Raw genomic sequence first — 20,901 nt, 5'->3', positions numbered from 1 at the left:
TAACTATTGATATTCTTCTCATCTTTATGACTTCACTTTTAAGATCTTATTTAAAAAACTTATTGGAGAAGGTCACTTTATTTCATTTTATCTTCCCTTAAGATATTTACCTCTACCTAATATCATACCACCTTAAACAGATAGTAAAAACCACATTTCAATAAATCCAACCAAATTTTGTCCTAAACAGATAAAACAGGACAATTTCATTTTAATACATCCAACTTTGGAGTTTATAGTTACAAATCTGTTCAGATCTTAGATAACACAGTGGTAGATTTTTTAGCATAGATAACAGACCGTAAGTCAGGCAGATGTTTCCTTTCAGATGCTTCCCAATTCTTTTCTCATGCAGAGTTATGCATTTAGGCAACTGAACATTTTAGCACAAGATTCAAGCATAAAATATACAATTTTTTTTTCTGTTTAAAGAAATCTAACTCCTGGATTTGGAATTCATTACTGACGCTTCCCTTGCTTTATTTTTCAATCCAGATCTCATTCCGCAGTCTTCTAGGAAGTAAGGAGATCTTTTCTTTTCTTGAAAAAAAAAAGTTTTATTTCTTTCTCTCACTCTCTTTCTTATTTATTTTGTAGAAATCCAAGGTAGCATCTTTGTGACACTGTCTAAGGAAGAATTTTTAAAGTGCAAAAATAAATCCAGCATTAGGCTGTCTGATTAAGCAATAGTTCCTTGGATTGCAAAATTCTTTTGAAAAAATATGCCATGGTATTTTTATTGAGTTTACAAGCTGAAAGCCATTTAAAATTCCAAGGAGAACAACAAAAAGAATTAAAAAACACACATATGGTGTTACTAAAAAAAGGCACCAAAGATGTGTACTAGGCATGATTTTTCCTGGGAAAAATTATGAAGCAGATGAAATCTGTGTTTATCATTTTTCCATGCCTTGTTTTGAGTCCCATTTCCATCTCTGCTCTACTCGTCACCAGCTGTCATACTGTATCATTCCTCTTTGGGATTCCTTGCTGTGGTATTCTACGGTATATGTTTAGACTTTCCTTTTTCTTAATTCTGTTTTTTCCCTCTCTACAAACTTTTAGGATTCTGCTAGAGAACTATGCTAGTTGATTTTTTAAATATACATACTAAAGTATGAATAACTGTTGGTGGTTTTTTAACCTGAAAACAAATTTGACAAGAATGATCAGGAAGATAATCACACTTTCTTGGCATTTGTTACCCGACTTCTCTGTGGGTCCAGGCCTGACACTAATAGAAGAGGGATGAGTCCTCTAACAAAGATGAAAATTATTAAGAACTCTAGAAAGGAAAAACATGGGGCCAAAGCTGGTTAACCCATGGGTAAGCAAGGCTTAGAGACACAGAACCAGAAAATAAAGAAATTTCTTTAATGGCTGGGTGTAGCTGCTCATGCCTGTAATCCCAGCAGTTTGGGAGGCCAAAGTAAGGGCATCACTTGAGTTCAGGAGTTTGAGACCAGCCTGGTCAACATGGCGAAACCCCGTTTCTACTAAAAATACAGAAATTAGGTGGGCATGGTGGTGGGTGCCTGTACTCCCAGCTACTTGGGAGGCTGAGGCAGGAGAATCACTTGAACCCGGGAGGCAGAGGTTGCAGTGAGGCAAGATCATGCCACTGTACTTCTGGGTGAGAGTGAGACTCTGTCTAAAAGAAACGATTCTTTATTAATAATTTCTTTAGTGATTATTCTTTAGTAAATAAATAAAGCAGTGCCATCTGCTATATTATCTTCTACAAATCTCCTAGCTTTTTCTAAGTTTTTCCCCAGTTGTAAAATAGGGAATAATAACATCTATAGGTTATTGGGAGGATTCTATGACAGTATATAAGTGAAATTATATTGTTTAATGTTTGGACTAATGATGTTTAAGATAATTTTGGGAGCTGGGCATGGAGGCTTACACTTGTAATCCCAGCACTTTGGAAGGCCGAGTCTGGTGGATCACTTGAGGTCAGGAGTTTGAGACCAGCCTGACCCACATGGTAAAACCCCGTCTCTACTAAAAATATAAAAATTAGCCTGGCATGGTGGTGCGTGCCTGTAGTCCCAGCTACTCTTGAGGCAGAGGTAACAGAATCTCTTGAACCCAGGAGGTGGAGGTTGCAGTGAGCCTAGATCATGCCATTGCACTCCAGCCTGGGTGACAGAGTGAGACTCTATCTCATAAATAAATAAATAAATAAGATAAGTTTTTGGGATTCTTAAGTACTTTGTATTTGCTGTGCTGGAACACCCATCACAGTTCTCCAGGTCTGAGGGCAGGACAGAGAAGAAATGGGCACTTATCACTGCTGTAAAACTGGAAAGAAAAAAGTTGCCATTTGCCAGTGCTCAAAAATAATCTGATACTTCTGGTTTATCTTCATTCTTCAAATGTTATTTTGAAATATGCTATTATTTGGGGGTAGATGTGTTATAATATTATTTTAATTGCTGCTGAAGGAATTACAGTCATTGATAAAAATGAATGGTAAGACAGCTAGTTTGTGTTTCATTTATGATATTTGTTGTTTTCTTCCAGATAGAGCTTTCCTCTTAGTCCTGCAAACCTAATTGAGCTGATTGGAGCAGGGCCCATTCAATGATCTGCAGGTTAGAAACCAGAGGAAAAGAGAAGGACAGAAAAAAAAGCTGAAAATTATAAACACTGTAACCACTTCTTTGTCTTCCAGGCTGCCTGCATGATCAGTTTACTCATAATTAGTTCCTCAGTCTTTACTGAGCCCCCATGTGGAAATACTGGAGCACAGAAGCACTGTGGTTTATGGGAAGGAGTAAAGACAGAGCATCTGGTTTTGAAGAGCTATGTTTTCTCTTGGGGAAGAGACCCACATGCTTAAATGTTGCAATCTTTAAAAGGCAGAATAAAACTGCCAGAGTACAGAAGAAAGAGAAACCATTTTCTGGTAGGGTCAAAAGGGATGACTCCCAAGATAGGAGAATACCTCCAAAGGCATGAACATTTACAGAAGTAAAGACAATAACTTTGAGGAGAACCCATGTTTAAAGATATGAGACAAGAAAAAGGGAACAGTAAAATGAAACAATAGAATGACCAGATAGGCTGTATCTGGAAGACTATAATAAATATAAATTAAGCATTTAAGCAAAAAAGATGCTATTTTCTCTCTCTTGGTCTGTCTCTCTCTCTCTTTTTGAGATGGAGTCTCACTCTGTCTCCCAGGCTGGAGTGCAGTGACACGATCTTGGCTCACTGTAACCTCTGCCTCCTGGGTTCAAGCGATTCTCCTGCCTCAGCCTCCCGAGTAGCTGGAATTACAAGCACACACCATGGTGCCCAGCTAATTTTTGTACTTTTGGTGGAGGAGGGGTTTCACCATGTTGGCCAGGCTGGTCTCTAACTCCTGACCTCAGGTGATCCACCCACTTCGGCTTCCCAAAGTGCTGGGATTACAGGCCTGGCCATTATTCTTATTATTTATTCACATCTTCCACTTGTCTTGAGGTGAGAGAATTTGTTCAAAATGATGTTTAGAACTTCCTCTGAAGTAATAAAAAATTCAGGATCAGATCTGATAGCTCATATTATGCTTGCAAAGAATTTCTTGTTTCATCCTGGAGCTGCGATATTACTCTACAACAATAACGTCAGTTATAGGAATAAAGATCCAAAATATTTAATCAAACTAAGTTTGAGACAACATAAAACATTCCTTTATAAATGCTTTATGACAGAAGTTACATGGCTTATGCAAAAAGTATCTTTCCTCTTTGGATCTTAGGAGGGCTGATAATCAGTCCTTGACTTTTCCTTCTCTCAAGCCACAGTTTCACATATACAATTACCCACTGGATAAATAAGGAGGTCAGAGTGTGTGTAGGTGTGTGCATGTGTACACATACAGGCAGTGAATTCACTTAGTATTTGAAAGTGAACCCAGCAGTACTTACCGGAAGGCCCGTTTGGCCTGATCTACCCAAGGGTCCTATAATTCCTGGTAAGCCCATCTCTCCTTTTTCTCCATCCTCTCCAGGAAGTCCCCTTCCTCCTGGTACTCCCTGTAATGCAATAAAAAAGTTTTCTATAAAGGAATACAGTGAAATAATTATGCCAATAATAAACAGGTTTTTGTCACACAAAAACAATTATGTCTAATATTTTAAAGATTTTACAAAACATCTATTTTATATATAATGTTAAAAGTATAATTTACCTTTAACCCATCTTTTCCCTGGAGACCTTCTTCTCCAGGAGCTCCTGGTTCACCCTATTTTGTAGCAGAAAGAGTATGATTGAATTTTTTTTTGCTATATCATTTATCTTGTTTTATTTTTAGCCCATAGCATATATGGAAAATAGCAAATTTGTGTTCACTTATTTCTACTACTTTATTTCTAAAGAGGATTTGACAGTAAAATGAGAATGATTTAATTTGCCTTGAATAGCTCTGAAGATGATTTCATGATTCAGAGTATCATAAATTCAAATATAAGATGATCCCAGAATATTAATAATTTTTAGATAATTAAAGTAATATATATCCATTTGGTAGCTCTAGAATTTTACATAGCTAGACTTGCATTTCTGAGTTCAAGAAATGTAAATACTGCATCTCATGAAGTTATAGTGCTTTGTTATATTGAATTTACATGGGTTAATAAAACTTGATTCAGTTATGACCACTCTACCAGATTTTGAGAGTTTCCATATTTTCTCCCTTTAAGTAGAGAGGTAAAGATTAAGGCTCTGCAACATACAAATTCAGGAAATACAGAGAACACCACAACGATACTCCTTGTGAAGAGCAACTCCAAGACACATAATTGTCATATTCACCAAAGTTGAAAAGAAGGAAAAAATGTTAAGGGCAGCCAGAGAGAAAGGTCGGGTTAACCACAAAGGGAAGCCCATCAGACTAACAGCTGATCTCTTGGCAGAAACTCTAGAAGCCAGAAGAGAGTGGGGGCCAACATTCAACATTCCTAAAGAAAAGAATTTTCAACCCAGAATTTCATATCCAGCCAAACTAAGCTTCATAAGTGAAGGAGAAGTAAAATCCTTTAAGGACAAACAAATGCTGAGAGATTTTGTCACCACCAGGCCTGCCCTACAAGAGCTCCTGAAGGAAGCACTAAACACAGAAAGGAACAACCAGGACCAGCCACTGCAAAAACATGCCAAATTATAAAGACCATCGATGCTAGGAAGAAACTGCATCAACTAATGAGCAAAACAACCAGCTAACATCATAATGACAGGATCATATTCACATACAACGATATTAACCTTAGATGTAAATGGGCTAAATGCTCCAACTAAAAGACACAGACTGGCAAATTGGATAAAGAGTCAAGACCCATCAGTGTGCTGTATTCAGGACACCCATCTCACGTGCAGAGACACACATTGGCTCAAAATAAAGGGATGGAGGAAGATCTACCAAGCAAATGGAAAACAAAAAAAGGCAGGGGTTGCAATCCTAGTCACTGATAAAAAGACTTTAAACCAACAAAGATCAAAAGAGACAAAGAGGGCCATTACATAATGGTAAAGGGATCAATTCCACAAGAAGAGCTAACTATCCTAAATATACATGCGCCCAATACAGGAGCACCCAGATTCATAAAGCAAGTCCTCAGAGACCTACAAAGAGACTTAGACTCCCACACAATAATAATGGGAGACTTTAACACCCCATTGTCAACATTAGACAGATCAATGAGACAGAAAGTTAGCAAGGATACCCAGGAATTGAACTCAACTCTGCACCAAGCAGACCTAATAGACATCTACAGAACTCTCCACCCCAAATCAACAGAATATACATTCTTCTCAGCACCATATCACACTTATTCCAAAACTGACAACATAGTTGGAAGTAAAGCACTCCTCAGCAAGTTTAAAAGAACAGAAATTATAACAAACTGTCTCTCAGACCACAGTGCAATCAAACTAGAACTCAGGATTAAGAAACTCACTCAACACTGCTCAACCACATGGAAACTGAACAACCTGCTCCTGAATGACTACTGGGTACATAACGAAATGAAGGCAGAAATAAAGATGTTCTTTGAAACCAATGAGAACAAAGACACAACATACCAGAATCTCTGGGACACATTTAAAGCAGTATGTAGAGGGAAAGTTATAGCACTAAATGCTCACAAGAGAAAGCAGGAAAGATCTAAAATTAACACCCTAACATCACAATTAAAAGAACTAGAAAAGCAAGAGCAAACACATTCAAAAGCTCACAGAAGGCAAGAAACAACTAAGATCAGAGCAGAACTGAAGGAGATAGAGACAGAAAAAACCTTTCAAAAAATCAGTGAATCCAAGAGCTGGTTTTTTGAAAAGATCAACAAAATTGATAGACCACTAGCAATACTAATAAAGAAGAAAAGAGAGAAGAATCAAATAGATGCAATAAAAAATGATAAAGGAGTTATCACCACCGATCCCAAGAAATACAAACTACCATCAGAGAATACTACAAACACCCCTATGCATATAAACTAGAAAATCTAGAAGAAATTGATAAATTCCTGGACACACACACCCTCCCAAGACTAAGCCAGGAAGAAGTTGAATTCCTGAATAGACCAATAATAGGCTCTAAATTGAGGCAATGATTAATAGCCTACCAACCAAAAAAAAGTCCAGGACCAGATGGATTCACAGCCGAATTCTACCAGAGGTGCAAGGAGGAGCTGGTACCATTCCTTCTGAAACTATTCCAATCAATAGAAAAAGAGGAATCCTCCCTAACTCTTTTTATGAGGCCAGCATCATACTGATACCAAAGCCTGGCAGAGACACAACAAAAAAAGAGAATTTTAGACCAATATCTCTGATGAACTTCAATGGAAAAATCCTCGATAAAATACTGGCAAACCAAATCCAGCAGCACATCAAAAAGCTTATCCACCATGATCAAGTGGGCTTCATCCCTGGGATGCAAGGCTGGTTCAACATATGCAAATCAATAAATGTAATCTAGCATATAAACAGAACCAAAGATAAAAACCACATGATTATATCAATAGATGCAGAAAAGGCCTTTGACAAAATTCAACAACCCTTCATGCTAAAAACTCTCAATAAATTAGGTATTGATGGGACATATCTCAAAATAATAAGAGCTATTTATGACAAACCCACAGCCAATATCATACTGAATGGGCAAAAAACTGGAAGCATTCCCTTTGAAAACTGGCACAAGACAGGGATGCCCTCTCTCACCACTCCTGTTCAACATGGTGTTGGAAGTTCTGGCCAGGGCAATTAGGCAGGAGAAAGAAATAAAGGGTATTCAGTTAGGAAAAAAGGAAGTCAAATTGTCCCTGTTTGCAGATGACATGATTGTACATTTAGAAAACCCCATCGTTTCAGCCCCAAATCTCCTTAAGCTGATAAGCAACTTCAGCAAAGTATCAGGATACAAAATCAATGTGCAAAAATCACAAGCATTCTTATACACCAATTAACAGACAAAAAGAGAGCCAAATCATGAGTGAATTCCCATTCACAATTGCTTCAAAGAGAATAAAATACCTAGGAATCCAGCTTACAAGGGATGTGAAGGACCTCTTCAAGGAGAACTACAAACCACTGCTCAAGGAAATAAAAGAGGACACAAACAAATGGAAGAACATTCCATGCTCAGGGATAGGAAGAATCAATATTGTGAAAATGGCCATATTGCCCAAGGTAATTTATAGATTCAATACCATCCCCATCAAGCTACCAATGACTTTCTTCACCGAATTGGAAAAAACTATTTTAAAGTTCATATGGAAACAAAAAAGAGCCTGCATTACCAAGACAATCCTAAGCCAAAAGAACAAAGCTGGAGGCATCACACTACCTGACTTCAAACTATACCACAAGGCTACTGTAACCAAAACAGCTGGTACCAAAACAGAGATATATACCAATGGAACAGAACAGAGCCCTTAGAAATAATACCACATATCTACAACCATCTGATCTTTGACAAACCTGACAAAAACAAGAAATAGGGAAAGGATTCCCTATTTAGTAAATGGTGCTAGGAAAACTGGATAGCCATATGTAGAAAGCTGAAAATGGATCCCTTTCTTACACCTTATACAAAAATTAATTCAAGATGGATTAAAGACTTAAATGTTACACTTAAAACCATAAAAACCCTAGAAGAAAACCTAGGCAATACCATTCAGAACATAGGCATGGGCAAGGACTTCATGTCTAAAACGCAAAAAGCAATGGCAACAAAAGCCAAAATTGACAAATGGGATCTAATTAAACTAAAGAGCTTCTGCACAGCAAAAGAAACTACCATCAGAGTGAACAGGCAACCTACAGAATGGGAGAAAATTTTTGCAATCTACTCATCTGACAAAGGGCTAATATCCAGAATCTACAAAGAACTCAAACAAACTTACAAGAAAAAAACAACCCCATCAACAAGTAGGCGAAGGATATGAACAGACACTTCTCAAAAGAAGACATTTATGCAGCCAACAGACACATGAAAAAATGCTCATCATCACTGGCCATCAGAGAAATGCAAATCAAAACCACAATGAGATACCATCTCACACTAGTTAGAATGGCAATCATTAAAAAGTCAGGAAACAACAAATGCTGGAGAGGAGGATGTGGAGAAATAGGAACACTTTTACACTGTTGGTGGGACTGTAAACTAGTTCAACCATTGTGGAAGACAGTGTGGCAATTCTTCAAGGATCTAGAACTAGATCCTTGACCCAGTACCCTTTGACCTAGCAATCCCATTACTGGGTATATACCCAGAGGATTATAAATCATGCTGCTATAAAGATACATGCACATGTATGTTTATTGTGGCACTATTCACTATAGCAAAGACTTGGAACCAACCCAAATGTCCATCAATGATAGACTGGATTAAGAAAATGTGGCACATATACACCATGGAACACTATGCTGCCATAAAAAAGGATGATTTCATGTTCTTTGTTGGGACATGGATGAAGCTGGAAACCATCATTCTCAGCAAATTATCACAAGGAGAAAAAACCAAACACTGCATATTCTCACTCATAGGTGGGAAATGAACAATAAGAACACTTGGACACAGGAAGGGGAACATCACACACTGTCGTGTGGTAGGGGAGGGGGAAGGGATAGCATTAGGAGATATATCTAATGTAAATGAGAAGTTAATGGGTGCAGCACACCAACATGGCGCATGTATACATATGTAACAAACCTGCACGTTGTGCACATGTACCCTAGAACTTAAAGTACATTAAAAAAAAAAAAGACTAAGGCTCCGGTACATTAATTAGTTGTCTTTTAGATATGGAACTTGCAGAAATGTAGAGCCATACTTTATGAAGCTATTAAAGTAGGACTGGCTCTCTTGATACTAAAATTATTTAAAAGTAAATTAATTAGTGCATATTTATAGTTGCTCCATCTTTCCCATTCACCCCACCCCACCCAAAAAAGAGAAAGTAAAAAGGAAGAAGCCAGATGCAAAATATATCTCCCTACTTTGCCTTTTAGTGAATAAATGTCTGTTAAAATTATCTTGGGCACTATTATCTTAGGAAAAAACTCCTTACCACAGCTCAAAATAAAGGCTGTCTATATTAGCATAACTTCTCAAAGCTATCTAATTGCAACAATTTACAATTATGTCCTTGCATCTTGTTAACTTTGCATGATCATAGGTTTGGTTTTTTTTTAGAGCAAGTTAAATCTATAAATTAGATTTCAATCTTGTTAGGTCAGGAACTATTCTGAGAGTTGTTCACTGGTATTTGTGAATTTCTTCTTAATGCTAACATTAGTGACAATCACAGTGACTCCACATTTTTGGTAAGGGTTCTACAAAGTATACCTGATTTTGAGAAAAGGACATATGAGGTTAAGACTGTAAATACTACTAAATTAGAATAGGGACAAGGTTTGGGATGCAGCTTTTGAAATTATGAAATAAAACCAAACATTTTCTATAACGTATCAGAAAGGTTTATTATCCAATTTTTTGAGTGTTTAGAATAATAAGTTTTGAGCCTCTGAAAGAAGTGGGTTAGTGTATTAAAAGAGTTTCAAGGGGGCACTCACCCGTAAACCTGGTTCCCCAGTTCCTCCAACACTGCCGGCAGGTCCAACATCTCCCTGAAGAAACAAAGGGAAAGATTAAACTCTTTTCTACTAAGACTGCATGGCTAATTATGGAGGGCATGCCATACAGCACGGTTCCCCAACGCCTGGGCCGTAGAGGGTACCTGTCCAAGGCCTGTTAGGAAATGCACCGCAAAACAGCAGGTGAGCAGCTGGTGAGCCAGCATTACTGTCTGAGCTCCACCTCCTGTCAGATCAGTGGCAGCATTAGATTCTCATAGAAGCACGAACCCTATTGTGAACTGTGCATTCGAGGGATCTGGGTTGCTCAATCCTTATGAGAATCTAATGCCTGATGATCCGAGGTAGGACAGTTTCATCCTGAAACCATCCCCTGCTCTGCTTCCATCTGTGGAAAAACTGTCTTCCATGAAACTTGTCCCTGGTGCCAGCCAAACAGGTTGGGGACTGCTGTCATAAGGAATAGGAGTTCCAAAACATTTCCTGTTTTTATCTGCTTTCAAGTTAGCAAATGTAGGGGATTCAATGGTAGCAAATGTAGGGGATTCAATGGTAGCAAATGTAGGGGGTTCAATGGTGAAAGTTTAGAGATTCTCCTTTATTTTTTAGAAGGTTACCTTTGCACCTGGTTCACCTTGCAGACCAGACTCTCCCTCAGTGCCTGGAGGTCCCTACAAGAGAATCATTTAACAGATTACAAAGGCAATAGCAATCTCATGAGAAGATGGTGGTAACACTGAACTCAAGGGTGAGATACCTGTGTCCAAAAGGGCATAATTGCTGTCCCTTTATAAACTTCATAGCATAAGAACAGATACTTTCTGACACCCTTTAATTGTTCAAATGTCAAGACAACTTCATCTAAAATTAGGACTTTTAAGATCCATTTCTTCTAATCCTTTCTCTCATCCTTTAAACCTCATCTAAAGGGATTTGTTCTTCCTTTCCCTTTCTGTAGTGCCTTCAGGAATCTACTTACTTAAAAAATTCACTTTTCCTTATTGGTTTCATAAAAATATCATGCAAATAAGAGATAAATTTATTCACGTTATAAAAGACACACACACACACCCACACACACACACACACACACACACACACACAGAGCTTCTTTTCCAGCCTTCTTTCATGGTGGGTCCATTTTTGTTAGGAGGCTTTCAGTTTTCTTTACTTTGAGAACACAGAAGTTCTTGCAACCTCTGGCTATTTCCAGGCCTAAAGTTCCTACTATTGCTTGATGTTACAACTATTTTTGTCTCCAAGAGATATTTACCTTATTTATGAGCATGCTATGTGTGCCCCTCCCTTCCCTTTAGGGAAGAGAAGAGTTTTATTGGGGACACAGGTGAACAGGTCTGCAGAAATTAAATCATGTAAACCATTACTTATCATGTTAAGAAATTGGCATTTTATCCTAAAGGCCATGAGAGCTCTTGAAACATTTAAAGGAAACGAATGATATAAGAAAGATAAACTGGCAACAAGTAGAAGATGGAATTATAGGAGTTGGAGGAGACATGGCATGAGAGTGTAGGGGCTATTACACTGGCAATAGGGATAAAAAGGAAAGGGTAGATTTAAGAGAGAATGGGCAGGGACAGGCCTATTCAAAAGGAAATGGTCACTGATTTGAGAGGATTAGGTAGAAGAAGGAGTCTAGGATGACTCTTAGTTTTGGGTTATTGGGTATAAGGGATATCTTTCATTGAGATGGGAATTAAACAGAGGAAGAACAGTGGGACAGTAATGGATTTGGTTTAGATATTTTGAATTGTAGATGTCTGTGGGATATCTACGTGGATGTTTAAAAAGATAACAGGAAATCAATACTTGAATCTGAGGAGAGAGGTATAAAATACAGCTACCAAGTTGAGAGCTATCAGAGTAATATTGGTACTTAAAGTCACTGTGATAATATGATCACTAAGCCAAGGAAGTAAAAGGGCAACTTCAGGTCAAGACTGAGAAAGGCTAATGAGAAGGTGAAGTGGCAACAAGAGAGAGCAGTTTCACAGCAGCCAAGGGAGGAAAGAATTTGTTTGATTTATTTAGTGCTAAAGTTACAAACAATGGAAATAAAATAATTGGATATTTATAACAAATTTGGCTTATAATTCCAAAATATATCCCAAATTGGGTAATGTCTCAGTATTCTTCTATACAGGGCATATAATATCTTAGGATGAAAGGTTATCAAGTCAACTTTAAATCAGTGAAGGGAAAGCTCTATCTACTTTTTGTTCTGTCATTTCAATGAGGTAATTATTAGAATAGAACTTTATATGTATAAAATTAGACATATAATAATCATCTCTGCTTTTAATGGAATTTTAGGTTTTTTTCTGAATATGAAACAATACTATAGAATTATTCCTCATAGTATATATTTAATTATTAATTTTACCTTAGAGTCTTACAAAAAGTAGAATATTTATGAACAAGAACTAGCCACAAAAAATTTACCTCCATGCCCATTTCTCCAGGAGGTCCAACATCACCTTGCAGTCCTCGCAGTCCCTATATTAAAATAAAATTTAAGATATGAGAGTAAAAGTTTACTCTATGTCAGTAAATATATTCATCTGGATATGGGTTTTATAATATAACACATATTTATGTAACACATAATTATGTAAATACATAATACATTTATCAGCATATTACTTTACTCTGTATAAACAAAATTATATCTTTAATTGATTCATGTGTGTGTGTGTGTGTTTTTGTTTTTGAGACTGAGTTTCACTCTGGTTGCCCAGGCTGAAGGGCAATGGTGCAGTCTCCACTCACTGCAACCTCCGCCTCCCAGGTTCAAGTGATTCTCCTGCCTCTGCCTCCCAAGTAGCTGGGATTACAGGCAATTGCCACCACGCATGGCTAATTTTCATATTTGTAGTAGAGATGGGATTTCACTATGTTGACCAGGCTGGTCACGAACTCCTGACCTCAGGTGATCCACCTGCCTCAGCCTCCCAAAGTGCCGGGATTACAGGCGTGAGCCACTGCGCCCAACTTCATGTGTGTTTTTAAAATAAATTTACTAAGCTATGCTTATATTAAAAAGAAAAGAGTGGCATTCATTCTTTTATTCTTTAATGCACTCATTCATTCAACATTTATTAAGCACCTCATAAGTATCATATATTGTGCTAAGCATTTTGACAAGGTATCTTATTTAACGTATGTGATAGTCATTCATCTACTTAAAATTCCTAGCAAATATGTGACAAATTTGCACCTTAAAGAAGTAAATATACGATCTTTTTTTTACTGACTGTACAGTTTTACCCCTCAAGAGTGTCATATAGTTGGAATCAAACAGCATGTAACCTTTTCATACTGACTTCTTTAACTTAGCAGTATGCATTTAAAGTTCCTTTATACATTTTTGTGGCTTGATAGCTCATTTATTTTTAATGCTGAATAATATTCCATTGTATGGGTATACCACAGTTTGTTTATCCATTTATTCATTGGACATTGTTTTAGTTCACCCAGGATTCTATAACAAAATAGTATAAATTAATAGCTTATAAACCACACAAATTTATTTCCCACAGTTCTGGAAGCCGGAAAGTCCAAGATCAAGGTGCTGGCAGATTCAGTGTCTGGTGAAGGCCCACTTTCTGCTTCATAGATGGTGCCTTCTAGTTGTGTCCTCACATGTTAGAAGGAATGAGCTAGCTCTCTCATGCATCTTTTATAAAGACACTACTCCCAATCATGAGGGCACAGCACCTCAAAGATCCTGCCCTATAATACCATTACCTTGGGAGTTGGGATTTCAACATATGAATTTTGGGGAAACACGGTCCAATTATAGCAGACATATTGGTTCATATTGGTTGCTTCAAATTTTTTGCACCTATAAATAAAGCTGCTATAAACATTCTTGTACAGGTTTTTGTGTGGACATAAGTTTTCAACTCATTTGGGTAAACACTAAGGATTGTGATCACTGGATCATATGTTAAGAGTATGCCTAGCTTCTTTAAAAACTGCCATACTGTCTTCCAAAGTGGCTGTACCATTTTGCATTCTCACCAGCAATGAATGAGAGCTCCTGTTGCTCCACATCCTTGCCAAACTGTGGCATTATCAAAGTTTTAGATTTTAGCCATTCTAACAGGTGTATAGTGGTATGTCATTATTGTTTTAATTTGCAATTTACTAATGACATATGATGTTGAGCATATTTTTACATCCTTCTATACCATTTCTATATCTTCTCCAGTGTGGTGTCTGTTCAGATTTTTGCCAACATTTTAACTGGTTTTTAAAGAAAATTGTTGAGTTTTAAATGTTTTTTTTTCTATATTTTGGATACAAGTCTTTTATCAGATATATGTTTTGAATATATTTTCTCCCAGTCTGTGGACTGTCTCTTCATTCTCTTAACTGTTTTTTCAAGGCAGATTTAAAAAGATGTTAATGAAGTCCAACTTACCAATTTTTTCTTTCAAGGGTTGTGCTTTTGGTGATATAGCTAAAAACTCATCAACAAACCTCAGGTCACATAGATTTTCTTCTATGTTTATATTGTAGGAGTTTTATGGTTTTGTTTTTTACATTTAAGTCTATGATTCATTTTGAGGGTGTGTGTGTGTGTGTGTGTGTGTGTTTGTAAGGTGTAAGATCTGCATCTAGATTCACGTTTTGCATGTGGATATCTATTTGTTCCAGCATAATTTGTTGAAAAGACTATCCATTGTATTGCCTTTGCTCCTTTGTCACAGATCACTTGATTTTATTTGTGACTATATATTGTGTATATTGTGTAGAACAAAGAGTATAACTGTTCTATTTCTGGGCTTACCACTCTGTTCCAATGATCTACAGTCGACACTTAAAACAACATAAGGGTTACAGTGCCAACCTCCCGCAGAGTTAAAAATCTGAGTACAACTTTTGACTCCTCCAAAATGTAACCACTTATAGCCTACTGTTGACTGGATGCCTCACTAATAACATAAGCAGCTGTTTAACACATATTTTATATGTTATATGTATTGTATACTGTAGTTTTAAAGTAAGCTATAATAAAGAATACTGTATTCTTAAGTGGAAGTAGAGCATCATCAAGATCTTCATCCTCTGTCTCCATGCTGAGTAGGCTGAGGAGGTGGAAGAAGAGAAAGGGTTGTTCTCGCTGTCTCAGGGGTAGCGGAGGTGAAAGAAAATCCACAAATAAGAGGACCTTTGCAGTTCAAACCCGTGTTGCTCAAGGGTCAATTGTACTTGTCTATTCTTTTGCCAATATCACACTGTCTTGATTACTGTAGTTTTACAGTAAATCTTGAAGTCACTGTCAGTTCTCCAAGTTTGTTCTTCAATATTGTATTGGCTATTCTGGGTCTTTTGCCTTTCCATAAGAACTTCAGAATCTGTTAATATCTACAATGTAACTTGCTAGGATTTTGATTAGAATTGAATTGACTTGATAGATCAATTTGTGAAGAACTAATATCTCAACAATATTGAGTCTTTCTACCCATAACCATGAAATATCCTTCCATTTATGTAGATCTTTAATTTCTTTGATAAAAGTTTACCTCATATAGATCTTGTATATATTTTGTTAGAGTTATACCTATTTCTTTCTCTCTTTTTTGGTGCTAATGTAAATGGTATTGTGTTTTTCATTTTAAATTCCAATTGCTCATTGCTGTTAATATAGAAAAGCAATTGACTTTTGTATATTAACTTATACCCTGTTATGCTACAATCTCATTACAACTGCTTATTAGTTTTGGGAGTTTAAAAAATCAGTTCTTGAAGATTTTTTACACAGACAGCCATGCCATATACAAAGAAAGACAGTTTTATTTCTTCTTTCCCAGTTTGTGTACTTTTTCTTTTCTTTTCTTATTGCACTAGCTAGGACTTCCAGAACCATGCTGAATAGGAGTTAAAATTTAACAAAGGAGGAACATGTTTTCCTTATTCCCTTGTTCTTAAAAGAAAAGTATCTAGTCTTCTCACCAGTAAGTATAATGTTGGCTATAAGGTTTTTTAAAAAATATGTTTTTCAAAAAGCTGAGGAAGTGCCCCTTTATTCCAAGTTTGAGAGTTTTTTTTTATCCTGAATCGTTGTTGGATTTTGTCAAATTATTTTTCTGCATCTTTTCATATTAAATTTTCTTATTTAGCTTATTGAGGTGATGGATTACATTAATTGACATTCTACTGTTAAACTAGCCTTGTATACCTGGAAAAAATTCCACTGGGTTATGATGCATAATTCTGTTTATATATTGTTTGATTCAATTTGCTAATATTTTGTTGAGGATTTTACATCTATGTTCATGAATGATATTGGTCTATAGTTTTCTTGTGATGTGTTTGTCTGGTTTTGTTTTTAAGGTAATGCTCACGTAATGGCCTCATGTGTGTGGCCTCACATAATTAGGAAATATTCTATTGTTTCTATTTTCTGGAACAGCTTGTACATAATTGGTATCATTTGTTCTTTAAATGTTTAGTTGAATTCACCAATGAGATAACCTGGAACCAGTACTTTCTGTTTTAGAAGGTTATTAGTGATTGATTCTATTTCTTTATCAATACAGGTTGAAGAAGATATTGATGGATATCAAATCAAATCAAATCAAATCAAACCTATTCAGGTTATCCCTTTCTGTTTATATGAGTTTTGGTAAAATATGTCTTTTAAGGAATTGGTCTATTTCATTTAAGTTATCAAATTTGTGGAAATATTGGGAAGCTGAGGCGGGCCGATCACGAGGTCAGGAGTTTGAGACCAGCCTGACCAACCTGGTGAAACCCCATTTCTACTAAAAAAAAAAAAAAAAATAGCCAGGTGTGGTGGTACGCACCTGTAATCCCAGCTACCCAGGAGGCTGAGGCAGGAGAATCACTTGAACCCAGGAGGTGGAGGTTGCAGTGAGCTGAGATCACGCCACTGCATTCCAGCCTGGGTGACAGAGTGAGACTCTCTCAAAACAGAAAAAAAAATTTGTGAAAATAGAATTGCTCATAATATCCATTTATTGTCATTTTAATGTTAATGAGATCAGTAGTTATGGCCTCTCTTTCACTTCTGATATTAGTAATTTGTATTTTCTCCTTTTTTTCCCCTTGGTTAGCCTGGCCTGAGGTTGATTAATTTTGGTTGCATTGATGTTCTCTATTGTTTTCCTGTTTTCAATTTCACTGATTTCTGCTGATTTTTATTACTTATTTTCTTCTGCTTACTTTGTATTTAATTTGCTTTTCTTTTATAGTTTCCTAGGACGGAAGCTTAGACTACTAATCTTAAGTATTTCTTCTTTCCTCTTATTCAGTGCTATAAATTTCCCTCTAGGCACTGCATCCCACGAATTTTGACAAACTATATTTTCATTTAGTTCAAAATATTTTTAAATTATTCCTGAAACTCCTTCTTTGACCAATAAGTTATTAAAAGTGTATTATTTAATTTCCAAATGTTTTGGGATTTTCCAGCCATTTTCTGTTACTGTGGTGTGAGAGCAAACATTGTATGATGTCTAGTCTTTTAAATTTGTTGTTGGCCGGGCGCAGTGGCTCACGCTTGTAATCCCAGCACTTTGGGAGGCTGAGGCGGGCGTTTCACGAGGTCAGGAGATCGAGACCACGGTGAAACTCGTCTCTACTAAAAATACAAAAAATTAGCCGGGCATGGTGGCGGGCACCTGTAGTCCCAGCTACTTGGAGAGGCTGAGGAAGGAGAATGGCGCGAACCCGGGAGGCGGAGCTTGCAGTGAGCCGAGATCAGCCACTGCACTCCAGCCTGGGCGACAGAGCAAGACTCCGTCTCAAAAAAAAAAAAAAAAAAAAAAAACACACACGAACAAAAAAATTTGTTAAGGTGTTTTATGGCCCAGAATTTGGTCTATCTTGGTGAGTGTTCCATGTCAGTTTGTGAAGCATGTGTATTCTACTGTTGTTGGATAACATATTTTATAAATGTAAATTAGATCTAGTTGACTTACGGTACTAACTCTCTCTTGACTAATTTTCTGCCTGCTGGGTCTCTCAATTACTGATAGAGGGGTGTTATTGTCTCCAACTATAATAATAGAGTCATCTATTTTTCCTTGAAAATTATCTCAGGATTTGCTTCATGTATTTTGATGCTCCGTCGTCAGGTGCATTAAGTATTGTTATCCTAGCTTGGAGAAATGACCCTGCTATCATTGCACCATGTCTCTCTTTACCCTGATAATTTTCCTTGTTCTGAAGTCTGCTTTCTCTGAAATATAAATATTTCCAGCTTTCCTTTGAATAGTGTTAGCATGGTATACCTTCCTTCATATTTCAAATGGATTTCTTGAAGACAACATACAATTGGGTTTTGCTTTCCTATTCACTTTGGCAATCTCTTATTTCTTAAGTGGTATACTTAAACCATTGACATTTAAGTGACTATGATATCATTGAGTTAGTATATACCAACTGTGGACTACGTTAGTTTTCATTTGTTGTCTTTGTTCTTTATTGCTTCTTCTTCTTTCGTCTTCTTCTTCTTCTTTTTAATGTTTTTGGCTTCTCATTTTATTTTATTTTAATTTTTATGTCTATTTCTTTTTTGAGATAGAGTCTCACTCTGTCATCCAGGCTGGAGTGTAGTGGCATGATCTCGGTGCACTGCAAACTCTGCCTCCCGGGTTCAAGCGATTCTCCCACTTCAGCCTCCTGAGTAGCTGGGACTACAGGAGAGTCCCACCATGTCCAACTAATTTTTGCATTTTTTGGTAGAGATGGGGTTTTACCATGTTGTCCAGGCTGGTCTCAAACTCCTGACCACAAGCAATCTACCTGCCTCGGCCTCCTAAAGTGCTAGGATTATAGGCATGAGCCACTGTGCCCAGTCTGGCCTCTCATTTTAATTAAGCGTTTTATATGATTTCACTTTCTTTCCTGGTTTAGCATACAAACTATACTACTTTTAAAACTTTTTAAAGTGGCCACTCTAGAGTTTGCAATACTTATTTACAATTAACCCAAGTCCATTTTCTTTCTTTTTTTAAAAACCCTACAGCACATGGTATTCCTAGGCCATCTCCAATCCCTGTACTAACCAGTCCTGACCCTGTTTAGCATCCAAGATCAGATGAGATTGAGAACATTCAGGGTGCTATGGCCATTGATCAAGTCCATTTGCAAATAACACTATACCACTTCATGAGTAGTGCCAATACTTTATAACAATTCCTCCCTCTTGTTCCTTATAACATTTGACTTATCCATGAGATATAATACCAAATACACTGTTGCTATTATTATTTTGTACAAATTGTCTGTTATATCAATTAAGAATTATAAAAATATTTTATTTTACCTTTATTTATTCCTTCTCCAACACTCTTCTTCTTTCCTAGATGAGTTTCTTACCTATGCCACTTTTCTTCTCTCTGAAGAACTTCTTTTAACATTTCTTGCTGGTCTGCTAGTGACAAATTCTTTAAATTTTTGTTTGAGAAAGACTTTATTTCTCTTTCACTTTGAAATTCCCAGTTTCATAATTCCAAAATGTCTTCTATCCCTGAGTCTGTTTCTGCTTGTCTCTGTAGACTGATTTGCCTTTTACCTTGCCTTATAATTTTTTTTGAAAGCCAGACATGATGTAAATGTAAATGAAACCAAGGTGAATAGGCCTTTAATGTGATATTTGATATTATCTGGCTGGGGGTTAGGCTGTGCTTACTGGTTGTTGTAGCTATGGTGTCTGAGGCTAAAATGTCCTCTAATGTCATTGTTTTTTACTCCCCTGTTTTATTTAGCCTTTCTGAGGGACTCTTTAAATAGGGTTTGTGGCACAATTCCTTTAGCTATAATCTGTTATTGCACAGGAACCCCACTGATTTGATTGTAAGGTATGAGTATAGGAAGGGCATTCTATAGTTCTACAATTAGGTCTCAGTCTTTTAGTGAGTCTGAATTGGATATTACCCTTTTTCCACATCAAAGGCCAGAGGGGGCTGGAGTGGAATATTTCTCTTCCTCCAACTGAAGGCTAGAGGGAGGTGAAATTAGGTTTTCCTTTCCCAAAGGTCAGTTAGTCTTTGGTAAAACACCAGTTTATTCTCTGATAAATAATTTCCCTGGAGGGCAAGAACTGTTAAGGAGATCAGAGAATTCTAGGTGTTTTTCAAAATGCTTACTATCCCTCTCCCTCTGCTGGAAGCCAGAGGGAGTTTTTCTCTATCTTTAAAGTAAGAACCTGTTAGGGCTCTGGGAGGAAGTAAAACTCAGGAACATGTAGGGGCCTCCCAGAGACTGGGCCCTCTCTGAGTTTTTTAACACTCAAGCTGGTCTACACTGAGTCTCCAGTAATTTGCTAATTATAGTTTAAAGTGTCCCTACTGTCCAGGTGTGGGCTATGTATTTGCCTGTCTGTCTGTCCATTTTGGAGGGCAGTAGTTTGTCTTGTAACCTTAATTCTCTGACAGATCTAAGAAGAGTTGTTGATTTTCAGTATGTCCATATTTTTTTCTTGTTTTGAGGATGGGAGTGATGACTTCCAAGTTCCTTACATTTCATACCAGAAAACACATTTATTTATTTATTTATTTAGAGTCAGAGTCTTGTTCCGTCACCCAGGCTGGAGTGCAGTGGTGCCATCTAGGCTCACTGCAACCTCCGCCTCCCAGGTTCAAGTAATTCTCCTACCTCAGGTTCCTGAGTAGCTGGGATTACAGGCACCCACCAACATGGCTGGCTAATTTTTGTGTATATATATATACACACATATATATATATACACACATATATATATACACACATATATATACACACATATATATACACACACATATATATACACATATA

The 20,901-nt window shown here is 37.0% G+C and overlaps 1 protein-coding gene across 2 annotated transcripts in view; it reads right to left on the bottom strand.

Annotated features, from left to right (window-relative positions):
• Window positions 1-20,901, bottom strand: part of COL24A1 (collagen type XXIV alpha 1 chain) — a 417,618-nt gene that overhangs the window by 131,022 nt on the left and 265,695 nt on the right. For both annotated transcript variants that reach the window (XM_063697321.1, XM_019023728.4), the window contains 5 exons: window positions 12,553-12,606; window positions 10,707-10,760; window positions 10,069-10,122; window positions 4,184-4,237; window positions 3,921-4,028 (listed from right to left, as the gene is read on the bottom strand). In XM_063697321.1, coding sequence (XP_063553391.1) covers window positions 3,921-4,028; window positions 4,184-4,237; window positions 10,069-10,122; window positions 10,707-10,760; window positions 12,553-12,606 — 324 coding nt within the window. The remainder of the gene's footprint in view (window positions 1-3,920; window positions 4,029-4,183; window positions 4,238-10,068; window positions 10,123-10,706; window positions 10,761-12,552; window positions 12,607-20,901) is intronic.

Source organism: Gorilla gorilla, chromosome 1, assembly GCF_029281585.2.
Source record: "Gorilla gorilla gorilla isolate KB3781 chromosome 1, NHGRI_mGorGor1-v2.1_pri, whole genome shotgun sequence".
Taxonomy (NCBI): domain Eukaryota; kingdom Metazoa; phylum Chordata; class Mammalia; order Primates; family Hominidae; genus Gorilla; species Gorilla gorilla.
This window is presented reverse-complemented; position numbering and strand designations above follow the sequence as displayed.